General features: G+C 38.8%; 1 protein-coding gene across 8 annotated transcripts in view; it reads left to right on the top strand.

Annotated features, from left to right (window-relative positions):
* TUB (TUB bipartite transcription factor) overlaps positions 1–25,722 on the top strand; it is a 160,833-nt gene that overhangs the window by 99,150 nt on the left and 35,961 nt on the right. For 7 of the 8 annotated variants that reach the window (XM_061462991.1, XM_061462990.1, XM_061462989.1 and 4 more), the window contains exons 2-3: positions 21,774–21,825; positions 23,224–23,386. In XM_061462991.1, the coding sequence (XP_061318975.1) occupies positions 21,774–21,825; positions 23,224–23,386 (215 nt within the window). Of the gene's footprint in view, positions 1–19,594; positions 19,618–21,773; positions 21,826–23,223; positions 23,387–25,722 lie in introns of those variants that run through there. The other variant, XM_061462987.1, reaches the window with a different exon arrangement.

Raw genomic sequence — 25,722 nt, 5'->3', positions numbered from 1 at the left:
TACCTGTGTTGCAGCAAGAAGCATAAGGAAAATTGGTCTGTGTTTTTTCCAGAGCATGTTATTGCTGATCGATGCTATTGTGGCAGCATTTTCACTTGTCTACAGCAACAGCAACAATAAAATAATATGTAGCACCATGTTGCAATTTTTATTTCTGTAAATTTGAAAAAAATATTTGATATATTATAGAAATTAAAGAATAGATAACTTGTTCAGACAATGACTTGGACTTACTGCTGAGGTCAGGTTGAGTGGCAACTGAGAGACTAAGACACTTACAGTACCTTGGAATGCATCCCACTATTTTTGGCAGATATAAATCCTAAGACTCAAGCCAGGAGTGTGAATTTCCATTAACAATCTTTTGCAGACCTAGGGATTGCGTGAACTATTACATGCTTACCTAAAACTTTAAGCTAGTTATATGGGTAAAGAATGTGTGTTTTGGGACACTGCACCTGTAGAGGAATGTTAAATAATATTAAAGATGTCTCTCACCAGTGAGACAGACTTTGACAATTGACTCTTCCAGGTATTGTTTTTTTAACATTTTACTGGATGTTAAATCAGTTCACTGGATGTTGTTGCAGATTTAAAAAGTGAAGTACAAGGTTTGAGAGACAGATTTTGTGCTTGCCCTAGAATAACACTAGCGCTGTTTTATTGCCTGTCCTTAAGGCAGAGTTCAGGTGCCTCTGCACATTGCATATCATTAAATCTATGCAATCATAGAATCATAGAATGATAAAGGATTGGAAAAGACCTTTAAGATCACCAAGTCAAACTGTAACGTAAGACTCGCTGCCAAGTTCATCACTAAACCATGTCACTAAGTGCCACATCTATGTGAGGTCTTTTAAATACCTCCAAGGATGGTGACTCAGCCACTTTCCTGGGCAGCCTATTCCAGTGCCTGACAACCCATTCAGTGAAAAGAATTTTCTTGATATCCAGTATAAATCTCCCCTGGAGCAATTTGAGGCCATTTCTTCTTGTCCTATCACTTGTTACTTGGGAGAAGAGACCGACTCTCACCTTGCTTCATCTTCCTTTCAGGTAGCTATAGAGGGCAGTAAGGTCCCCCATGAGCTTTCTGTTGTCCAGACTAAAGAACCCCAGTTCCCTCAGCCGTTCCTTGTAACACTTGTGCTCCAGGCCCTTCACCAGTTTCATTGCCTTTCTCTGGACTTGGTACAGCAACTCAGTATCTCTCTTGCAGTGAGGAGCCCAGAACTGAACGCAGGATTCAAGGTGTGGTGTCACTAATGCCAAGTACAGGAGAAAGATCACTTCCCTACTCCTGCTGGCCACACTGTGTCTGGTAAAAGACAGGATCCAGCCTGTTCAGACCCCTCTGCGGAGCCTTCCTATCCTCCAGCAGATCAACACTGCCGGCCCAGCTTGGTGTCGTCTGTGAATTTACTAAGGGTGCACTTGATCCCCCCATCCAGGTCACTGGCAAAGATATTAAACAGAACTGGCACCAGTCCTGAGACCTGGGGAACACCACTTGTGACTGGATTTAACTTCCCCTGGAGGTTCCCATGCACTGTGCTGGAGGGCGCCACTGCGGATCATGACAGCATCAGAGTTTCTTGCCTTAGTGACAGATGGAAACACAAAGAACCATATAGCTTTGCTTGGTGTTGAATTGGTTAAATTCTTTCCTTCTGTATTTGATCTCTGTGGTATGTCCATGCTGCATACTGCGGTGCAGTAGAGAGACACTTGGGTGAGCTGCATATGAGCTGACACAGCTCACAGGTATTGAAAGCTGTACAACCACATCAAAAATGCAGGAGTGATTTACTCCTTTGAGGAGCAATGCAGTTCAGTCTGTGAGGAATTAGAGAATACCATAGTTAAATTGTTTCCAGTATATGTATTAGCATGTTTTCAGCTGCCTGGGTATCTGTCATAGCACAGTTCACAATGTGGATTTAACTTTTAATTTATTATCTGGTCTAAACAAATTTATTATCTGGTCTAAACTTTTAATTCAGTATCAGGTCTAAACAAAGAATGTTAATTTTTGTGTGTTAAGAACACCAGCCACCTATGAGAGACCTAATCTAGGCTCTGGCTTTTCAGAATATTAGGATAATTCATCTTGGATATGCCAGATACATTGGTAAAGGAATACTATGTTAATACCTAGAGAAACTGGGCCATCATATCAGTGCAGAAAGATCATGACATTGCTAGAAGTTTGAGGCATCCTGGAAGATGCCTTTTAAAATGTTAGCTATTTCAAAGAATGATATGATGTAGTATCCTGGCAGTATTGATCCAGCTTGAAAAAATGTTAATTACTTCTTCAGGGCTTGAATATCACACACAGATTTTAAAGATCAAGAAAAACCAGTGCAGGAGAAATTTAAATGAAATGAAAGGTTCTCCCTTTTCTTCCTGCCTGCCTTCCCTTTTTCCTTGCTGTTTGATTCTTGGGCACCTTCTGTTATTTATTCATTTAATGCTATATGCCTGAGGCACAGTAGAGGTTGTTCTGTGTAGTACGGGGATGACAAAAAGTTTTCCAATCCTGTGCACTCTGTATCAGAGTGATTTGCAGATTATTTTATTGGAAAAAATGTGAAATTACATTTGCATAGCCTGGAAGGCGGGATATGCAAGTTCAAGTGATGAAGTCTCTGCCCTCTGTGTTTCATACCTTAGGAGGGCATTTCTGATACCTTAGGTGAGTGCCTGGGCTTTCAGGTTATTTGTTGGTGAGGGCTGGTCCTGTCCCTCCCACCCCCAAAATTTTCTTCTGAAACTCTGGAGGTCATTTTGTTTACAAGTCCTGGATTTGATGAACTGGCATTCTCTTACAGCACTTCTGGCAAAATAATCCAGTGAATTCTAGACTTGGGCGGAAAGATACTAGGGCTTAGAAAATTGATTTTACTTATAATAAATTATAATTTCTGAAAGACATCATTTCACTGAAGTAGTACCAAATAATATAAGCTGTTAACAAAAACTGAAGGAGGCTGTAAGGCAACTAGCAGCTCACTGGAAATGAGTATTCAGTTGCTAAACTTCCAGCTTATTGATTGTTACATTCCATTAAAATACAAAGATTTTGAAGCAGAAGATTTAAGAAATGTGCAGAATTGCCGTATTTTCACATTAGGCTGGTATAGGCCTTTCAAAAGATGGAATGTGGGACTACACAGGGAACCTTGCAGAGAGTCTGTGGCTGGATTTTCAAGAGTGTTCAGGGTCATTCTGATTCTCTGCTTATGGTATTTCCTAATTGTGAGCCTCTTTGAAAATCTGAAGTTTCTGATGAAAATACTTAGGTGGAGAGAGAAGAGAGGAGAATGACTGTTGTGCTGTCTAGTCAAAACGACAAACTGCATGTAACACGTTGCAGGTTTTAAGTGTTCTTTGGCAAGAATGGCTCATTCTCGACTGAAAAAGCTTATTCTGATTAAAATGTGGGATACATTAGAGGCATTGAAGTTTTCACTGCGTTGCACAATGAATTGCATGCCCAACTGACATTGCGAGGAGTCCTCAACGTAATTCTCTAGCACTGGGGATGAAAATTCATCCCACAGGGTTTTAGTTTACGGCTAGCTCTGCAGTATTGCATTTACTGTGGACTTGGATTAACAATGCCAAACATGACTGCATATGGGTTTAAACTTAAACAGGGGAAGTTCAAGTTATATATAAGGAAGAAGTTCTTTACTGTGAGGCTGGTGAGGCACTGGGACAGGTTGCCCAAAGAAGTGATAAATGTTCCATCCCTGGCACCGTTCAAGGCCAGGTTGGACAGAGCCTTGGGTGACATGGTCTAGTGTGAGGCATCCCTGCCCATGACAGGGGGGTTGGAACTTCATGATCTTAAGGTCCTTTCCAACCCTAACTATTCTATGATTCTATGATTCTATATTGCAATAAATAGTAAATAGAAAGATGATGTTTATGGTTTTGCTTTTCACTTTGCTGTTGATGATTTAATCTTGCTGCTAATTTTTCATCATGTCTGTGATATTGTTTCTGTATTTTTTATTTTCACTCCATTAGAACAGGTCTGTACCTAAGAATGATTGAGTTACTATTAATAATTCCCTAGGTTAATTACTTTGTGAAATAAAGCATCAGTTTTCTTTTTGCAACACAAAATGCCTGCCTCTGTATTGTGGTGATATGTGGCACTTCAGGAAACTTATTCAGGTTTTGTGGTTCTTTCCCTTTTTGTATGAGTCCTCTATATCTGGAAATTGGATCTGTAGTGCTCTGTCCAGTGTTCTGTCAAATGGCTGATGTTGGTTTTGGGGAGAATAGTGTATGTGCTGCTGGGAGAGTGCCCAGACATAATATGAATTGAGTTAAATTTGTAAGTAAGTCAGTGGCAGTATTTCCTTATAATCTTCCAGCTTTTCTTAAATTAAATGTTTTAATGATCCTAAAGCAGATAAATATTTGAGCAGGATTTTAGATCTGTGCTCCCATCCAGGAGCTGTCATCAAAAGTCTTTCTAAAGCAGGTTACAGATGCAAGCAGAGGTTCCTCTGTCAGCAGTTGGGAGCAGGGAGAGCATGTGTTCCCTGGGGAGAGCAGCATAGTTTGCAAGCGCGCATGGCTTCAGCAACGTGGGTGAGCAGTCTCTGATCACTGCTGTAGTCACTGTTGTGGGGTTGGCAGTCCAGTGAAGCATGCTGCATGCTCCCAGTTTCCTGCACATAAAGGTGCAGCATGTACACTGATAGCAGTACAGTGCTACCCCAGAATAATAAACTCTTCTGAAGGGTCATGTAGAGGAAGCTGTGCTGTCTTACACATTTCTAGCTTGCTTGTGCTTATGGGCTGGCTTTCCATAATTCTTGGGCTGAACTCCTCCTCATCATGTTATGGTTTTGGCTAAGTCCTGAAAGAGCAAGAACATTGAGCTCTCTACATCTGACAGAATGAAGTGAATGTGGATCATCCTTGTAACCTTATATTCACAATAAACACAAAGTCATGGGTGTGCATTGAAATATTAGGGCTGTGAAAAGTGTCCAAATAACAGTGATCGCATGCTTGATCAATTTTTGTGCAGTGGGCAATTGGTGTTCCATAAAGCAACCGGAAGATCCACAGCCATATGTAGTTATCTAAGAGGAGTAGAAAAACATCTGCTGGTGTATGAGTGTTGATTAGACCCCAAGGGGGATCTTATTTTTACTCTTTTTTTTTAATGGTCCAATAGCTAAAATGATACTTTCTGCCTTTCTCAAATGCATTTGGAAACAGCTTCCCACAGTGCCAGAAGTGGTTTAATTACATCTGATACAGTTAAAAGGGGTCTCCAGCTTTGTCTGATACAGCTTCCCCTCTCTGAGAGTACACGCGCTTGCTTATTATTCCTACTGTTGTCTCCTTTTCCTAGTGCTATATAAAGTATGACTGCGGCCTGAGCTCGGTGGTGTGGGTGTGCCTTGGTGTGGTGCTGTAGTGCACTGCCGGTCCTGTGTCTTACCCTCACATGCTGTGTTTTGTGTGGAGCTCTGGGAGATGCTCCAAAGGCAGAGGCATATTACCCTGTATTACAGATGAGGACACTGCACATACAGCAGAAGTGTGGCTCTTCCAGGGTAAAATTTCAGTAGCAGGAATTGTATTTGCTTTATCTTCCACCCTTCTTGCCTCTAAAACAGATTATCTTTTTAATTTCTTTTGTATTTCTGTTTGTCTGCTTATAAGAAATCCAAATAAGAGCCATGCCTATATTGACAAGAAAAAATGAACCCGGTAATCTTTCTTCACCATGTGTTGGGGTTGAAAGGGATCTTCTGCATATACCTTGTAATAATTGATCCTAGGATCCCTACAGCTTTTGAAGCCAGAATTCCTATAGCTTTTGTACATCATGTTTCCCTACGTGAATTCTCATTAATAATACTGATCTAAGTCTAAAACCTTCCTCTCCACAGAGAGGCCATTTAAGGTCTTTGACTCTACCCAGCCACCACCTTCATCATGAAAGCTGTTGGACTTTGCTTTTAGTTGAAATTAATCAACTGAAGAAAAAAAATTATGGACATTACGAATGTATAAATCTTTCTTCCTTAAGAAACCAGGCGAAAGGCAACCCCCCCCCCCCCCATTGTACAGATACTGAATTGGCAGTGAAGGAATTTGAAGTTTGAATGCGCTGGTCAAATTTTATTACAGAACCCCTTTGGACATGAAAATTGTTCCTGAAACTTCCAGATATACATCTGTTCACTGCTTTTTGTCTTTTCCACAACATGCAGCGCTAACACACGTTTCATGTGAGACAGAAATGCCTCTTTGTCAAAGAACTGAATGTTTTGAATTTAATTTCACTTGCATGGTATGATTTGCTTCCTGTTCTAGAAAAACAGCAACCAGTCTGATAATCGCGTATTTCTATTCACATTTTACCCACATTTTAACTGAAAATGTTTCATAGGAGAGAACTAGCAGGCTTAGAAATATGTCTGCTTTCAAGGCTGTATGTATGTGGCTCTTCAGTCCCCAGTGGAGATTGATTTTGCTATAATTGTTGCCAACAGGCATTCTAGCAGGTGAATTAGAAGAATTAAAGTGGCAACTTCAGACACATATTAAAAAGAATATGAAAAGGAAGGTAAAAAGCCCTTTCCTGTAATGGGTTGCTTCTGATGTCGCAGCACCTGAACAGCTCTTTGTTCAACAAAAACCTTTACATCTTTGTTGAGGTTTAACCCCAGCCAGCAACTAAGCCCCACACAGCTGCTTGCTCACTCCCCCCTGGGTGGGATGGGGGAGAGAATCAGAAGGGTAAAAGTGAGAAATCTTGTGGGTTGAGATACAGACAGTTTAATAGGTAAAGCAAAAGCGGCACACACAAGCAAAGCAAAACAAGGAATTCCTTCACCACTTCCCATGGTCAGGCAGGTGTTCAGTCATCTCCAGGACAGCAGGGCTCCTTCAATGTAATGGTTACTTGAGAAGACAAACACCATCACTCCCAGTGTCCCTCCCTTCCTTCCTTTTTTCACCAGCTTTATATGGAGGAGGAGGAAGGAAGAGCATGGCATTCTGTGGTATGGAGCATCCCTTTGGTCAGTTGGGGGCAGCTGTCCCAGCTGTGTCCCCTCCCAGCTTCTTTTGCACCTCAGCCTGCTCACTGGTGGGGTGGGGTTAGAGGCAGAAAATGCCTTGACTCTGTGATAGCACTGCTCAACACTTAACAAAAATGTAGCCCATGCTACCTACTATGAAGAAAATTAACTCTTATCCCAGTCAAAACCAGCATAATCTCATTCTTCCATTCTTCACTTTACAAGAAGCTAAACGCAAGCTTAGGACAGCCTTCCGGGTAAATAGATTTATATGTTTTACTGTGCTTTTTTTATCCACAAAAAATGCTGATAAAACTTTTCTGTACTGCTTGTCAACACGCTCTTTCTTTAGTAGCTAATCTGATCTACTTCATCTTTGATCTCTTTAGTTACACAAAACCAGCAGTAGTTTATCTGTAGACTTTTTAAATGACACACTGGAGCAGATTAGTTTATGCTTGTTTTCTTTGTTGAAAAATAGCACAAAATCCAAGACCTGTGCATCTTGAATTACCTCAGGATCTATTTGTCATGCTTAAACAAATCTGCTACAAATCGTGTGGCTCTCATCAGTGATTTCTCTCTAAGCCTGTGCTGATTTTCAAATTAGAAACGGAGGTGGCTTCATACAGACATGGTTTTAATTTGTTATTCAAACGCTTGGGGTGGGAAAACATTTGCACTTTTTTGGAATACATGGAAAGTGACATTTGCAAAAATCTAGATTCTGATTATTCTTTGTATCTTGAAGTTATTTTTGTCAAGTTGTAAAGACATAGGAAGCAGTACTTCTCACAATATAATTGAGTACTGAAGGTTTGTTTGAGCTCCTCAGGTTGAATCCACAGGTTGAAATTCAGTGTAGGACTATCTTTCATCTTTTCTTTAAAAACAAGAAGGGAATAAAGATCCGAAAAAAAACAAAGCCAGTGATACCAAATTTTCTGTGTCTGAATTATGTTTTAAAAAAGAGAGTTTGTCTACTCTATGCAGTAAGTATAGAGTAGATTTTTGCTTTGTTATTTCTGGCCAATAAATTTATCTCTGTCTTTCTGTGGGTTCATAATATGCCTGAATCTTGGAGAAAAGAGAAGCAAAAGACAAGGGAAACTGTTTTTGTCTTAATTGGTAAATGAACTGCAGTGTGCTCAGTATCTGTATTTAGCTTCAAAACAGTCATTAGAATTGCAGATTTTGCTATCCATTTTGTTTCGAGGAACTAAACCCGTACAATTTGCAATCCTGTATAATTATAATCTGGTTCTAGAGAACTGTAATTTCTACCGATATTTAGAAATAAATCATTTGAGCTTAAATTTTCAGTACACTCTGTAGAGGGATTAATGGCACAATCTTAATGAGAATTAGGCTGATTACTTTCTTCGATATCATGCTGGTATTTTATCCTTTACTTTGAGAGGTCAAATTATACTGAAAATCTGTAGCACATGACTGGCGAAGAATGCTTGTGGTTTTGTGTTGTAGCTCTTTGGTTTGTAAAACATGGTGCCCTATTTGGTTAGCAATTTTCATATGCTGAAGGACAAAAATAATGCTTAACTTTGGTAAGAACAGTTTAAAAAATAGAAGATTAGATATATGCTGAAATCTTTTCTTGATCTCATGCCATTGCATGGTTTGTTACAGTTACAGAGAAAACCTGCTTGCCAATTTAAGACACCCCTCCCCCCCAACTTCAGTATACTTTTTTAAATCTAATTATCTCATGCATGCTTTATTTTAAAGAAAAGATTATTCTTTTTGCTCGTAAAATATTTGCGCACATCCTAGGACTTCGAAAAACAATTTAAAAAAGCATCTTTTATCTTTCCCCCTTTTTTGGGTTATTGCTTGATGGAACTGGTGAATGTTTGACAAACAGTTTAGAAAACAAAGATAAAAATCATTTGTTACCAGCCTTTTCTTTTGGTGGTCACTAATTCACTTAAGCTTTGATTTTGCAAATACTTAGCCATTTGAGCAGGCTCAGATAGCAATATGTATTGCTCAGCAGCAATTTGTATTAGTCTGCTCAGGATCAGAACCCTAAGCATTAGGTGGTGTGCATGTACCAGACCCTATTTTAAGTCTTCTTCAAATACAGTGACATTGGTGTTGTAGAGTCTGAAATGTCTTTGCATGGGGGACCGATGGAGGCTCTCAGACAGTACCACACAGGCTATTCATGTGAATATTTTCAAGGCTAGAACAGTAGTTTGGAAAAGATAGTTGCAGCTAGAAATATGAATTAGTTGGGTTGCGATAATTAGCTCTTAATTTTCCAGTAATTTGATGACTGTGCCAACTATAAGCTGTGCACTGCAGAGAAGATTTTCAGATGGAAATCCAAAGCTTTTTAGGGACATCAAATCCCAGTTCTCTGAAAGTGTGAGTCTGTGTGTTTTCTGATTCCTCTGCCACAGCCTTTCCCACCGTTCTGATTTCTTGCTAGCAGCACACATTCTTGCATGTCCCATAGGTGTTGTAGAGCAAAATCTTATGTTTTGAAAGGAAGGATTGCTATACCAATTAACTGCCCAGTGCTGAAAGAATCCAACATGAGTCCTACCAGTTAAAGATGATACTTTTCCAAACTGTCCGGAAAAAGGTAGTAGTTTTCCAGATATTCTCTCCCAGTTTTATATATATATACATATACCTATATATATGTAGTTAAATATGAGGAAATAATGTCTTGCCCAGTTACCTGTTGAGAGTTCAAGCTGGGCATAGCAGATAGTGTATTACTTTTATCAAGGCATCACACTTCTTGGTAATTAAATGCTTTTTTGTATTTTTCCATTTATATATCACTACAGCAAGGCTTTTCACATAGCTCTTTGTAGCCCCACACAGTATATTATAAAGTGCTGAGAGAGCAATCCAGAGTAATTATTAGACTAAATAACTTCACTGGGGGCAGTCTGAGAGAACCAGACTAATTGATAATTCTAATCAGTTAAAGGTCCCATTGTCAGGATAATTTGGTTCTCTTACTTGCTGAAATATTGAGGACATACAGTATATCCGTGAAAGCACTGGGGAAAATCCCAAGGTGTAAACCCCCCCTTATATTTTACATGCTCTACCTTCTGTAGTTTCCCGTAATTTTCAGTTTGTGGTGTAGACAGCTTTCTACTGATGCCCTTGTCAACTAAGCTTTCTTCAACTGTGCTTCATTTGCCATGAGATTCTGCTTGAATATTTAAAAATTTCCTGGCTAAACATATAAAGCTAATGCTTTATAGTTGAACTTAAAACTTTGCACACCAGGTGGCTTCATGTGTGTTCATGATTCATATCAGGACAGAAAATTCTAGCTGCTGGAATCTTTCTTACACGAAGAAAGACTGCTGCAACCCTGAAAACTAAATCTTTGTGTGACGAAGTATCAAAAATGGAGTCAAAAGGTCACACGGTAGATTTCCATTAACAGTTGTAGTTTTCTGAGCGAACAGGTATTGTTTCATGTATATATTGTTTTGCAATTCTGGTGGTAGAAGAAGAAGACTTAATAGCTGAAATCTTCCTGTTGTGTGGCACAGGAACAGCCCAGGCGTGTTTGTACTTCTTAATATCATTTCCTCTAGTGTGCTTCCATAGGTAAAAGGTGCCTCATGATTGCGAGATGTAACAAAAAAGGCCTCAGAGTAGTCAACAAGAAGTACAGTTAACAAATATTTATAGCAAATATTTGATGTTCTAGTTTTGCTAATTTATTTGAAATACTTGAAGCTGATACACTAAACTAGGTATATAAATTAAAATTGGTGATTTAAGAAAGTCAAAGATGATTAAAATTCATGCAAGGTACACGTCTTAGTATACAACAAAAAGAGGTAAGTTGCATAACAGTGCTGACACTGTTACTTGTAACCCTCCAAGTATTTATAAATGTAGTTAATGCATTTTACTATTAAAAAGACTTTTTTTTTTCTCCATTTGAAACACAAAAATGCATGCCAGCATATCTGGGGTTAAATAAAGTACAGTCAGAATGCAGAAATATGGGTTTAATGGGACAAGTTGGACTTTTTTCCCCTAAAATGTGTCAAAAAGTAGTATTTGTTCCCTTTCCCGATATGTCCTGTGACATGAGAATCTTTGCAGTATTGCTCCTTACTTTGTTTCTCCCTCCTCGTGTTTGTTTTCTCTCTACAATTGTTTTTACTAGAGAAAGTTGGAAACTGACACAAGATGAAATCTGCATATAGTAGTTCAGCTTTCTTGGCTGGGGATTACATACAGGTGTGGAGAAAGTCTCTTCACATATCAGAAAGCTGCTGTGCCTTACAGTAATGCACACTTTTCTCCTCCACCCGCTGAGAACTATTTATAATGGAGATAATTTTACCCTGTGCTAGAGCTATTGCACTCTGCCTGATAGTAGTTAGAATTTTATTGCCTTCTGTCCAACACTGCCTTCTTCCAACACAGTACCAGGACTTAACAACATCTTTGAAAGCGAGTTACTTGCTACAGAGAAGGGTGAAAGGTTTATGACAGATTAACAGAATAGTTTGGGGTTGGGAGGAACTATTAAGGGTCACCTAGTCCAGCCCACTTGCAGTGAGCAGGGATGTGTTCAACTGGAGCAGGTTGCTCAGAACCTGTCCAGCCTGACCTTGAACACTCCTAGGCATGGGGCATCTGCCACCTCTCTGGGCAACCTGTGCCAGTTCCTCACCACTGTGACTGTAAAACATTTCTTCCTGTATCTATTCAGAATCTACCCTCTTCCAATTTAAAACCATTACCCCTTGTCCTATTGCTACAGGCCCTATTAAAAGGTCTGTCCCCATCTTTCTTATAAGCCCCCTTTAAGTATTGAAAGGCCACAGGGAGGTCTCCCCAGAGCCTTCTCTTCTCCAGGCTAAACAGCCAGTGTTGGTTATCTGCCACTGCTTTTCAATAGCTGTTTGCTTCCCAGCTGCAAAAAAACCTCTGACCATGTCATAAAGTTTTCCTGCCACTTCCCAATCCTTGAGAGTAGATTTCACTTACCCACCTTTGGCAGAACACAGAAGCAAAGGACAGAGAGCAGCTTAGTTCTGAAATGGAGAATAATGCTCTTCAGATTGTTTACTCGCAAGATCATCTTTTCAGAGGGAACTGATAAATTAGAAAAGATGAAATGTGTAAGTTCTCATGAAATTATCTTTGAATACTTCAGACATTACCATGTTTTAGAAAGGAGTGTATACCTGCATATCATTAAAAAAAAGGGGGGGAGGAGGGAAGTCACCATCCCAACCTTGTTATTACTATGCTTTTCGAAGATTGTATTAATACCTGGAAGACTCCATCAGAAAAAAAGAGTCTCTTTTGTGCAGGCGCTGTATATGCACATTTTGAAAATAATTCTCTGTCCCAGAAGTTTATCATTAAAAGTCCCAGTCTGAAAGGGTTTATACACATGCATCTTTTTATGCCATGTGAAATTAGTGGGAACATTTTCATGAGTTTGAATTAATATAGCTTGGGATATACAGGGCCTGAGTATGTAGATCAGACTGCATGGAATACTTCATCTGCATAGAGTGCTGTTAGAAATAATGACTTAGTTTTCATTACTGGGTACAAAATCTAGGCCAAATGATGTTTGTTGCTTTTGACAGCCATCGACATCTTACCAGTCTTGAAAATCCGCATCATGTACTCAGGTACCAGCATCTGACAAACTCATTTTCCAGGATTGTCCGGGATTGTCAGAATTTGCTGCCAGCGTGGAAGGTAACTACAGAAAATGAACTCAAACCAAAATGAAAAATCTGTTTTCTTCAGTTCCACCAAAAGAGTACTAGATTGAATTATAAAGATAGTATGTGTGGGGGGAAAAGTGACAAAATATTTTGTTTCAAGGTTAGTATTTATCATGAAATGACATGTCTTCCCTTAGAAACTGTATTCCATAGAAACTGTAAAACCACCTGTAAAAAAGGAAGAAGAATCTCGGCTGTTTCACTACACTAACATTTCCTATCAAGTTGTAATTCTCACTGTATTTTTCTTCATTTTTGATTGTTAAATCAGCCAAGAGAGACTAGGTAGTTTCTTTCACCTTCACAATTTCAATAAATTGATAGCTTAATTTTATTGTTTCTTTAAAGATCCAATAAATACAACTGTATCTTTTTCCTATCCTGTCCTAAAAACATAGGTAGCAGTGGCACCTCTTAATAAGTTGCTGCATTAGTGAATTACCTCAGATATCATCTCTTTCAGCAGCAGGGTATTTGATCTACCTATTTGTGCCTGTGTTTGCATGCCTGCTGCAGGGAGAAGCCTCTTGGAACACCTGCAACATTGAACCTATTGTTGGTATCAGTGTTTTGTTTGTTAAACACTTCACAATTAGACTATTATTTTGAAGGCCAGCATTGTGTTAACTTAGTTGCTGTACCTGTAATGCTTCATTCTTGCATCACAAAGTTCTTTCCAAGAGAAGTTAAGACTTGTTTGTTAATCTCATTTTATGGGTGTCTTGGAAGGTTATACTGTTTGATGTAAAATCGGTCCCGTATGCTGCCAACTGGACAAAACCATGTTTTGCAGACTAGGTATAAGAGAGAAAGCAGCCAGTAGTTATCTTATGGGGGTTTTCTCTTGGTTGCATTTGTTCAGTCTTTTCCACATCAGAATCACAGAGGTCTGTTCTAGGTGATGCCTTTTATCAGTGCTATAGTGGAATGGGACATTTGTCATGGTCCTCTGAGGTCCAAGCACAGAACTCTTATTCTGCACTGTATGTGTAAGCACAGTTTTCTTATCCAGACAATACTCTGCTTATTTGACTTACTGTTTGTTGTGGTCGGCTGCTTTGTACATTAATGGGTTGGTTTCGTTTGTGCATATATTTTATGGTTTTAATGATTGAGATCAGATGATTTTTGATAAAGAGAAATCAGATTGACTGTTAGGGCTGGATCTTTCCTGTGGCTGACAGCAATGTGTTTTCAATAAGCACACTTCCTGAAAGTCATGTCATTTGTCATCTGGATCCATCTGCATTGCAGGTAGTGTGTCTCCAGGTCAGCTTGTTGGTTTTGGGCTTTTTTATCTTTCCAGTTTGCTCCTATTAAGGCACTTCTCATCAATCTACTTTAAACACAATTTTAGCATAGCTCGTAAATATCCAAAGGCTATTGTGTGTTTGTGCTCCATCATTCATGTTTATTAAATTCGCCTCTCTCTTTTGGGACATAGATTTTGTTTCTAACATTGTGTTCAGAGTTTGTGTGTGTTGAGAGAGGGCAAGAAATAGCCCAGCCATCCACTCTTCCCTTAGGTGTTATTTTCATTACCTGCAATTTACTGCTGTGTTATCTTATTCAGCTCTGTGTAATTGCAGAGAATGAATCTGTACAAATATTAGTTCAACTGATCTTTCCAGGGCAGTAGTGGCAGCCCCGTAATTCAGGTTATTTAAAATGCGTAATGTGCTTTAGGGAATAGTTTTGCTTTTTTTCCTCTCATTAGAGCTCTTCCTGGCTTCTTACCATCCTCACTAAAGCTGTCAGCCTAGACATTTCAGATTCTAAACTGTAGTTTCTTTTTCCCAGTGATTTCAGTTTTGTTCTTGGAAGGCGAGTGGCAGTTTTATGATTGAAGTCAAAACTGAATCTCATTAATACGAAGCACTATCTACAGTATCTGTAGAGCTCCTGTTGTTTCCTTTGGCACAGAGAGTCTGTTGGACTGTTTGCTCTTTGTCAGTGCCTGGTGCTTGATCTCCCGTTCCTTCTGAAGAGGGCCTACATTTACCCTAGCCTCCCTTTTATCACTGAGGCACTTACAGAAGCTTTTTTTGTTACCCTGAACGTATCTGGCCAGATTGAATTCTGTCAGGGTTTTGGCTTTTCTAATGTGATCCCTGGCTGCTTGGACAATTTCACAATAGTCCTCTGTAGGCTTCCTTTTTGTGTTAGAGTTTGCCCAGGAGCTCCTTGTCCAGCAGAGCACCTCTTCTCATTGGTTCCTCTATCAGTTGGAGAAAAAAGTTACCATCAGTGCATTCCCGAGCCTCCTGGATTGCTTGTGCCCTGATTTTGATGTGTCTCCAACGGATACTGGGGTGCTTGAAGTTCCCATGAAAACCAGAGCTTGTGAATGTGATGCTGCTCCTATATGTCTGTAGAAGGCCTCCTCCACTTGGTCTTTCTGGTTGGGTGGCCTGTAGCAGACCCCCACTGGAACGTCCCCTATCCCTGCTCTCCCTTTAATCACAACACATAAACTTTCAGTTGGCTCCTCATACATCCCCAGGCAGAGCTCCGTGCACTGCAGCTGGTCATTGACTCCAGCTGATCTCATCTGCCTTGCCTGTCCTTCCTGAAGAGCCTGTGTCCTTCCGTTCCAGCACTCCAGTCATAAGAGGAGTCAGCCTGTCACATCTCTCTGATGCTGATAAGATCTTGCCTTGCAGGCATGCACACATCTCTAACTCCTTTTGTTTATTCCCTATTTGTGTACCAGGATGCTCAAAACTGGATGCAGTTGTCTACACTGGGTCTCACAAGTGTGGAGAAAAGGAAGGATGTTAATCACTTCACTTGGTGTAACGGCCATGCTCCTGTCAGAACGGTCCAGGGTGCTGTTGGCCACCTTTGCTGCTAGGGCACACTGCTGGCTCACACCCAGCTCACTGTCCACCCAGGTCTTATTTGGCCGCGTGGTCCCCAGCCTGTGTTGTTCTGGAGCCTTCCTTCCCAGGTGCAGAGCTTTGCATTTGTCCTTGTTGAGTTCCATAAGGCTCCTTATTCTTTCAGCCTGGCAGGGTCCCAATGAACGGCAGCCTTGCAGCAGGGATAACAACTGGCCCCCCAGCCTGTCATCTCTGCAGAGGTGGTAAGCATGCACTCAGTTGTCTTCTCCAGGTCACTGATAAAATTTTTATCTCTTGCCCAGGTGCAAATGTGACTGAGGAGAATGGAAGAGAAAAACATTAACAAATAATGTTCTGCATTGACTTACTGGAGTGCTAAAAAGTTTTCTGTTGTTCTTTTCAAAATCCCCAAAACAGAACTGTTGGACCGACATAACGAGTATCATAGATCTTAATGTACACTGGAGATTTAGATAAACCTTACTGAAGCAAATGGGATCAGCAATTCAGGAAGGACTCGATCATTTACTGATTTTTAAGGTAGTTTTCCAGGTAGGATTTGAAAAGAAAATACAACATTTGGCTCTGTAATTATTTGTGCAACTACAAATTCAGTCTCTGCTTTCAGCCGTCTGCCCTGCAAGCATTACTTTTAGAGCCATTTGGATCACTGGCACAGTGTTGGATCCTCTTCATCGTCTTATGTTTTGTCACTGACTTGGTACTGATAATTCTGATACAAATATCAGTGTTTATATTCCTGCCTTTTCTCCCTGTCCTTTGTTTAATCTCTTTTAGGCTTTTTAAGGATCTTCAGAACATCTGGACAGGCAGGCAGAGCAATTCTGAACAGACTTACTGTTATTTACTGAGATTCACAGTGAAACAGTTTTATTCCTCGGAAGCTTTACATAAAGAAATGCTACCTTCATTTCTGCAGCTGTTCCTGGTGTCAGTACTTCACTGCTTAGTTCAGTGGTAACTGTTAGGTGTATCAGATAGATAATCTCTGCCATATGTGAATATGCTTCTGCTCTTGCTGCTGTTGGCAATAGAAGGGCAAACTACAGTTGAATGTCCTTGGGCTCCTTCTCAATGAAGAAGATGGCCAGGCTTTTGCTTGCTTAGATGGCCTAGGAGCAAAGTTACTAATTTTACCATAAAGACTGTAGCTGCAGCTTTTACTCTGAATCAGATGCCTGAGCAACTGCCTTGGGTCAGAAAACCTTGTTGATTCCTAGCATGAGGGGAGCCCTTGCAGTCTTTCAGAGTGATTTGTTTCATTTAAAAGTCTTTGATTACGGTGTGTGTCTGATATAATAATGTTCTTCCAAGTGGCTTCAGGTGAACTCAGCATATGGTGTACGTGGAGGAGCAGAACTTATTTTATGTGGGGACTTGCAGGTGTAGGGCTTTGGAGATGTTGGCACTTTATAGACATTGCTGGCTTTAATGGTTAGGAATTCAGTGAATTTCACTTCTTTGAAGAACCTGAGTGCTGTTCCCTCGGGAGCATGACTTCAGCCTGCAGGTCTCTGACCCTGTTAATGGGCTTTAACAGTAGCATTTCATCGATGCTGCTAGAAAGCTTATTCCTAAAAGCCTAACAGTAATATTATCCAGAGCAGTTGGGTTTTATGGGACTACGGAAACTTCATGGAGGTATAGGGATTATAGAGAAGTGTAATTAGGTGAATATGACAGATGGTATTCAATAAGCCAAGTGCTATCTCTTTGCAGGAATTTTGTTTCATATGTTTTTAGAGACTTTGTAATGTTCAGATTGCACATTGCACCCATTCCTGTCCTTTTGAGGCAGCCATGCTCTAAGAGATCCCACGACACAGCAGCATACCAGCTTTCTTCACAGCAAGAGTGCATGGAAAAGATCTGAGTGATCTTGAAGATTAGTCTGGTATGGTGTATTTTTTTTTTCCCTTTCTATCTGGTTTGAATTGCAGTTGACAATATGACAGAAGAAACTTAAGATGAAAATATCTCCTCTAATTTTCCATTGCTTCTGGTTTAGTGCTGCAAATGGGAGTAATATTTTCTTATCTATCTCCTTATTTTTTTATAATGTCAACTGTTTGTTTCAGGAATTTTCCCTGACGACGTATGTTCATTTTGCTTGTGCAAAGGTCCCTGATTTCACATAGAATCTATGGGTGCTGCTACTAGTAATGTGTTATTGAGAAGTGGCAGAAAGAGAAAATGCAAGGGTGAAAGTTGAGTATTATGAATTTTTGTTTGTTTGACCAGCAACCCTTCTCAGTGCAATTAGTGCTGGGCTGCAGAGATGTGATAGGTATGGTTTTGGACCTTTGTCCTGGTAAAACAGTTACTGTCATGGAAAATATTTCTTTATGAAGCAGTCTCAGGAAGAAACAAAAACATCTGCTCATTTGTCAGGCAGAAACAATAGAGCTGCTTTACTGAGTCAGAGTTTTTCTTTTTAAAAAAGTAAATCAGTGTCTACATGCAGTTCGCACACTCTAATTGGAGAAATTTCTTTGTAATTCTTTTTTCTTGCAGTAGCTCACTGAAATGCAAGCAGTTTGCATATTCAGAATGAAGTACTTACTGTGAAATGTGTTCTTGGAATTAAGGCTTTTCTGATTTTACTTGAAATCAGTCCATGTGGAATTACAGTAAAATGTAGCAAGATGTTGACTTACATATTCTTCTGCCTTCATCTCAGAAGTAAATTGTGGAGCTTCATGTAATCATGAAACTTTATCCTTAAAACTTGATTGGTCTTAGGTTTTTTTCTAAATGATTTTTAAGGAATACAGATTATGAAAAGCTTAGGATACTAAAGTTCTTGCTTATATTTTTGTCTTCATTATTACATGCAGCAGTATAGAAAGCCTGGTTATTTTTGTGTAAATTGAATTTAACGTTGAAACCGTCTCAAAAATAAGATTTTATGTCTTAAAAAGATGGTATTAAAAGGAATACTTTGGCAAAAAGGTGATTGTTCATTTGATGCATTTTCCTTTACAAAATAGGAGGTGGGAATATGTGAATCAAATGCCATGTTTAACTTTTGGAAAGAATACTATCTAAATTTAAGACTTAAGTCTCTGTATGCCTTGGTCCAGGCTGCTAATATGAATCTTTTCAATACATAGCTATACGCTTGACTTCTTAACCCCAGCATCCAGTAAGCTCTAATGGGTAGGTTGCTAGAGTTGGGTATAGACTAGGGTCTTCCCTGCATAATTATTTGCAAAGAAATATATACAGGCTGTGATTTGTTAACTGAATTTGGATTAGACTATTACTGCAGAGCTGAAGGTGCTGTTTACAATATTATATATGGTGTAAGATTGCTTTTTGTTTTAAATGGGTCACAGCCGTAGCCAATATCCCAGGTGGATACATGATACTTGACCAAATAGGAGTAAAAATGAACCTTACTGGATCTTCAGGATACTTCAGCATGCTCAGCAGATTGCTAATATGTATGCATCCTCTTCAGTAATTCATTTTTCATGAATTTTAAAGTTACATTTCTCTGTTAAGACTGACTGAGTTTCATGCTACTGCTGGGATTTTCTAGCATCGTATCAAACATGGGAAGAACTGTTGTAGCAGTTCTCTATGATATTATTTTCTGTAGTGGTCATGCCATATTAAAGCCATAGTTTTTCCACTGTGCTGGGCCTTTAGTCTCTTGACTATCCCAGTTATTTGGACCACTGAGCAACAAAAAAGTGGCTGCTTCTGAAATGGGGCAGAATAGGCTGTATCCTCGCCATGAGCACAACTCTTCCAGAGGAGAAAGCGATTGATTTCTGTTCTTTTCAAAGAAAATGAAGGGCAAAGGCTGTCCCGCTCCTCAACTTTTGTGTTTTCCAAAGAAAGAAGAGGGTAGGTTTTCTGGATTTCAGCTCTTGGCCCCTGGAGCATGTCAGAGTGCATGGAATGACAGATGCTGTGGTAAGATCAACTGCCAAATCTTTCTGTAAGGATTTGCTGAATTGTGAGAAAAAGGGTCAGTCATGGTTACACACACTTCAGAGTCCACTACAGATGTTTTTGAAAGCAGCAAGAGCGAGGGTCTGATGGAATTGCTACAGAAACAGAGCCTATTTTATATATGTATGTATGTATTTATTGACAACCTGATGTCCCTTAATGGGCAGTGTTGGGAGTCACCCAGTCTCAGGAGACTGAAAATCTGCGAATGTGAAATATTGGTTGCTAATCAGCAACTCCAGGGTCCACTAGTCCTGTAGAAAATATTAACAAAGTGCATAGTCTCAAGCTGGAGCGCTCTACTATTATAGCAGAGGAATAAATGGGCTAAATTGGATCCTCTTTTTATCTGGACTTGCATAAGCATTATTTAGGCATCAAGAAAGGATAGAACTGCAGGCTTTTCAGTGATATTCAGTGATCATTTTCCTGCTCCCTTGTACTGTTCAGTGTGTTATGCCATGATATGGATGGTAGGATGGTATATGCATTGCTGCCTCTGCTGTTCTTATGGCCTGTATTAGCATCATTACTTTTTTTTTTTGCTTTTTTCAAGCATTGTCTTAAATGAGGAGGATTTTCTCAGGCTGTTAAGTCTGAAACTTTATATTTAGGCATCTTTTACACAATTGTTTGGCCAATCCATTAGGGTAGTTTTATTTTCTAGCAGTGCAGCTAATACGTATTGCAGTTGTAGTGAAGAACTACTGAAAAAAGCTGCTGACATTGTATACCATGGAGAAATGTGCGTCTTCTTTTTATAACTTGCTTCTGTAATTCATCGAATTAGGAATGCGTGATGAAGAACATTTTTGTGAGTGTGACGGTTCTTCCTGTAATTTTTTTTTTTTCTTTTTTCATGTGGACTATGAGTATTGCGTTGTCTCTACAACAGACTGTGTAATTTCATACCCAAGGTACTTGTACTGCACAGCTGAATTCTGTAGAGCATCAGCCTTTTGTAACATAGAACTTGAGTGTAAATTGTGAAAAGCTAATGCGTCATTATAGTCTTAGATAATGCTGGCAGTGGAAAGGTGGCATTCTGCATGCTTTTATTAGCTGTTCTAAGTCTACAATGTTACTGTCTCCTAAAGGGTATATATTGATACATGGGAAGTAATATTTTTATTTTGCAGTGCAGTTTGGTTGGATGTAGGTCAGAATCCAGGTTTGTTTGTTCTGGAGTTTTTTCTTTCTTTATCCTTTTGATTGTTAAGAGTGTTTATAAAACAAAAAGGAGGCTAATCTTTTATAAAAATGTGTTGTAAGAGAAAATTAATTCCACATGTAAGAGGCTATTTTTTGGCTTTATAGCACTTCCTTCTTTTGTAGATGACATGCTACAATTTAAAAGATGTAATTATTTATGTGCAATATTTAACCATAATGTTCTTACACTAGAGACCTTTGTTCTCCAGAATAATAAAGTGTGGTCAGTAGTCTGACAAAATGCTTCACAAAAATAATTTTCTGACTTCAGTGCCATTGTTTTTTAACATCTAATTAATAAAAATAATTTAATGTGCCAGAGCTAATCTCCCAACTACCAACAATAAGCAGAAAGATTATATGGCAGCACACCAAACTGTTTGTCTTGCCAGTCTCTGAAGTTGAAGTGTATGGCAGTAAGTGTGACTTTTCAGATATTCAGGAATAAATTCTGGTTTTCAGTGTATGAAAGATTAGCCAGTTAATTTTCTTAATGTAATTTTAAATACTGCAGAGTTGCTAAGCAGCTCATTTATACTCCTCACTTCTTATATGCTTTACCTGCAAATTTTCTGTCAAACCCCATTGCTGTGTACCTCAACATTTTGGATTAGAAGACAGTGAAGAAGAAAGCAATCTGTAGACTGTGAATTTTGTATTTATTTGTGAACTGTCTGAATACATATTTCTGTTGAAGTTTATGTAAGCCAGAGTTTTTCAGTTTTCCCTGGACTGCACTTAAATTCTCTTCAGCCAATGTTTGTAGGTTAGGGCAAGCAAACTTCCCTGAAACATAGTGGGAGTTTTCTATGGATAACTCCTTCAAGAGTTTGCTCCAGTGATTGCTGTTAGGTGTTATTTTGAGTGATAAATTTGTTCCAATTACGTACTCTTTGTCTTTGCAGTGTTCTGGATGATGAGGGGAGCAGCCTGCGTCAGCAGAAGCTTGACAGGCAGGTAAGATTTTGGGAGGGGGACCTTCTTGCTCTCTAGATCTTGAAGTAATGAAATCACTGACACGTGTATCTGGTAATTGATAGAAAATTGCATCCTCTGATTGGGGAATGCAGAAGAAAGGTCTGTGGAGGTTACAGCTTATTTAGACTTCTAACTTCCATTAAAATTTTTCTTATGATTGTGGTTTGAGTGATTCTCATCTCCACTGCCTTGGACTTGTTTTAAGCTGACTTACAATGTATTTGTTACTCCTTTAATGGATCAGAAAGGACAAGAGGTTCTGGCAAACATGCCGGTTCACAGAGGTTTACCACAAAGGTTTTATGTCCTTTAATTCCATGGATTTAACCCCTGTGGCTGTACACTAGTGGCACTATCGCTATGTTCACTATTTTGCTACTGTATTCCTACATGACTTGTACAAGAAAGTAATTTAGAATCTCTTCAGAATCTCTCCCACGAAATCTCAGGAAATGTTACTATCAAATTTTATTTTGATGTTTGCACTTTCCCTTTGATTTTTCTGTGGTCCTTTGTCATGTCTTTAGTTAAACCTTGTGAGTTTAATTTTATGTTTTTCTGTGCATTTCCTTACTCATTGTTTTATCAGCTTGCATGTCTACCGGCATCTCATTTTCAAATTCAAATGCTGTCTCTTAATGCCATAATCCTGTACTAGATTCTGATCATTTTGAAGTCATGTTGAGGTGTTCCACACAACTTATGGAGCTGAAGCAGTCCATTCTTCATTCTTATTCTTCCCTAAAAGGAGATTTGTGTATCTCCTTTCTAGAAAAGAAAAGAAAAAAAAAATCATTGTACAGGAGCAGGGAAATGGGAAGATAATGGATAAGTAAAATCAACAGTTCTCTGAGGTTGTGAAAGAGGGCTTAAATAGAGAAGTGCCATTGGATGCTGAAGGTTTTGGTTTTCAGCTGGTCTAGCTGAGAAATTAATGTGTTTAATTACAGTTTGACTTGTATAGTTGTTAAATTAGGCTCATGTCCAGCATTATCACTTGATTCTAGTTTGCAGATTTCCTGCTTTCAATTTACAGAAATTTAAATCTGTGTTTGTCTCATGCCCTTGCTTTCCCTCCCATTGCTTCACAGCCAGTACTCTCATACTGTTGTTTTCCCAAGGGTTATTTCCAAGAGGCTGTGACAGCTGGTAGACTGCTCAGAAAGATCTATTTTAATTATTTGCTGTTTTCAGCAGGTGTTTTAGCAGTGGGCTGGCTGTGGCTTTTTTGGAAAGATTTCCTAGAACCCAGTATCCCAATATCCCACTTGCCAACTGCTGCCACTGCAGAAGGTGTAAAGGTGTCCATTGTTTTTTATCATAGGTTGCTACCGTTTGGAGTCCAGTAACAGATGCTTTTCTTTGTTTTTTTCTCAGCGAGCATTGCTAGAACAGAAGCAGAAAAAAAAGCGCCAGGAGCCATTAATGGTTCAGTCCAATGTGGACAGTCGCACAAGGACACGCAGAATGAAACATTCAGAAGAACAAGCACCGTTGGTTGAATCATATCTTAACAGCAACAGCAGCACCATATATCATGGTATACAAATATGATCTATTGCATGTGTATTTACTGCAAGTCATAGTATGATACTTCTATGTTACATGTATGCTAATGGGAACAAAGGTGGTTGTTTTGGATTTTTTTAATAAATAATTGATATCCTTCACTTGTGTTTTGAGATAAAAGCATCAGAACTTGCAATGCTAGCCTAGCAGGAGGGAGTGAGGTAGCTACCTGCCATTTCAGTGCTGTGGGAAGAGAGAGTGGCTTGTCCCTTCTACCATATATATTTAGGTGTCTTCAGCCTTGATTCCTACAGAAGTAATGCTTATGCTGTTCCACTCTACATTTTCTTCTATATGTAATTTTGCTTAAGCCTGACAGTGTTAATGATAAATTGGAAACATGTTAACTAATTTCAGCTTAGTTTGAATATAATCAGTTCAAAGATACTGTGTTTCTGCAAGGATCCTTAAAATTAGTAAGCAGGTAGAGAATGACATTTCAAGCTTGTACAATGTGGTCTGTGCTTTTTTATTGAAGATTACAGAATCCAGAAGGGGTAGAGATGCTTCAGGTATCATAGACATAGGGAAAAAAAATATGCCATTTCTGTATTATTAGACATCAAAGAATTTAATCATCAGGAATAAAACCTATGGAAAACAGTTGTTAGTTCTGTTCTCAATATGCCCCATGCTTGTTGGCTCCCTAGTGAGGGTAGATGCATACTTTTCCTCAGGATTCCCTTGAGGAAAGCTTGGGTAGCCCTTCTTCAATATTGTGTCTCTTGTAAATCTTGTTCCAGGTTGCTAACACCTCCAAGGGTTATAGAGAACAGTAATTTTCAAATTTTCTTGTTTTGCAGATTGTTTAGTTGAATTTGATTCATAAGGGATTCATAAACCTCAGTAGAAAAAGGCTTCCTTCCCTCAGTATTAATGGGCATGTTAATACTCAGGGAATATTTCAGAACTGAAATCTGCTTGTTCTGGTAATGCAGTTGCCTGTTCTCAGGTTGGGAATGCTACTAGGTGCCAGAATAATTAAGGTTTAATGATTAAAATCTAAAATCCAAAACCTCTGGTAGAAATAAACCCAAATCAGCCAGAATCCTACTCTTAAAACAAACAAACAAAACCTGAATCCATTATTCAGTTCAGATCTCTGAACTGCACATGGTTACTTTTCATCTACCCTGTCATTTCATTTTCAGTTGTTTATCACATCATTCAAAAATGAGATGGCAGGTATTTACTGGACTAAGTAATCATGCTGTGAGAAATGCAGTTCCGGAGTTTCTACCCCTGGTTTGCAAATTGGTGGAATTTTTTGCTGTGGTTACAGCTACAGAATTTATTGTTAGAAACTTGAAAATTGTGTTGATACATGTTAAGGTTTCATTAAAATGGGCTTTTTTATCTTGCTTCTGTACACAATAGGCTACCATAAGTGAGAATTAATTTTTCTCTTAGTATTAATTATTATTTTAATTATGTATTAAAAGCATCAGTAATATTTCTTACTCTTATTGTCTTTTTCTTAGGGTCTGGGAAGAAAATTTTTAAGAAGAAATTTATTTTCATTCCAGTTTGACTTAAGAATTTTATTTTGCACAGAAGTTTAGTTTGTTTTCCTTACATTTTTCTTTTTAATCAGAAAACTCAGAAATTTTCTCTTTCCTCTTTCACTCAATAGCTTATCAAAGGTACAGAACTGTTCTAAGAAATAGTACCTTACGGTACAGAGGTGCCATTGTATACTAAACCTTCTGTAATATTAACTGAACAAGGTTTTAATTTTCACAGATCAGAGAAACAAACATTATCACCCCATAAATGGTACTAAATTTCATATCTGCACTGAGCTAAATTTTGAACAGTTTGCACTAGAGTGGACTTTCTAATTTAAGATTAACCGTCCTCTTCAGGTAAAAGTGACCCTTCCTGTAAAATTACACCATACCATTTACTGCACTACTTATTAATTTATTCGACTTAAATAAGTTTGTTCTAAATTTGCCTCTCAGACCCTTTCAATATTTCTTAAGGTTCAGATGAGCAAAAAAATATAGCAATATTTCTCATATTCAGCGTGGAGTTTGTTAATCCCTGGGAACAGCTGTCCTTGTAATAAACTGTGCAGTTAGCAAAAGCCAATTTAGGAGAATTTAATTACCTAGTAAAGTGTTAGGAACAGTGCTTTTGAAAATATTGTAAGAACTTCAGATTTGTCCTTTTATGGTGTGGTCTTCTCTGTGAATGTGCTTTGTGTCTTAAGTTACACTGCATGGCATGTATTTAGGTTTTGATGACCATTTTTAACTATGGTATTCAGCTTCAGGGTAGGCATTTTTTTCCCTTTCAATGAAA

Source organism: Pezoporus flaviventris, unplaced genomic scaffold, assembly GCF_033815535.1.
Source record: "Pezoporus flaviventris isolate CSIRO_AGI_PZ_B2104156 unplaced genomic scaffold, CSIRO_AGI_Pfla_v1 ptg000036l, whole genome shotgun sequence".
NCBI classification, from domain to species: Eukaryota; Metazoa; Chordata; class Aves; order Psittaciformes; family Psittacidae; genus Pezoporus; species Pezoporus flaviventris.
The sequence above is the reverse complement of the archived record's forward strand: the minus strand, read 5'-3'. Positions and strand labels throughout refer to the sequence as shown.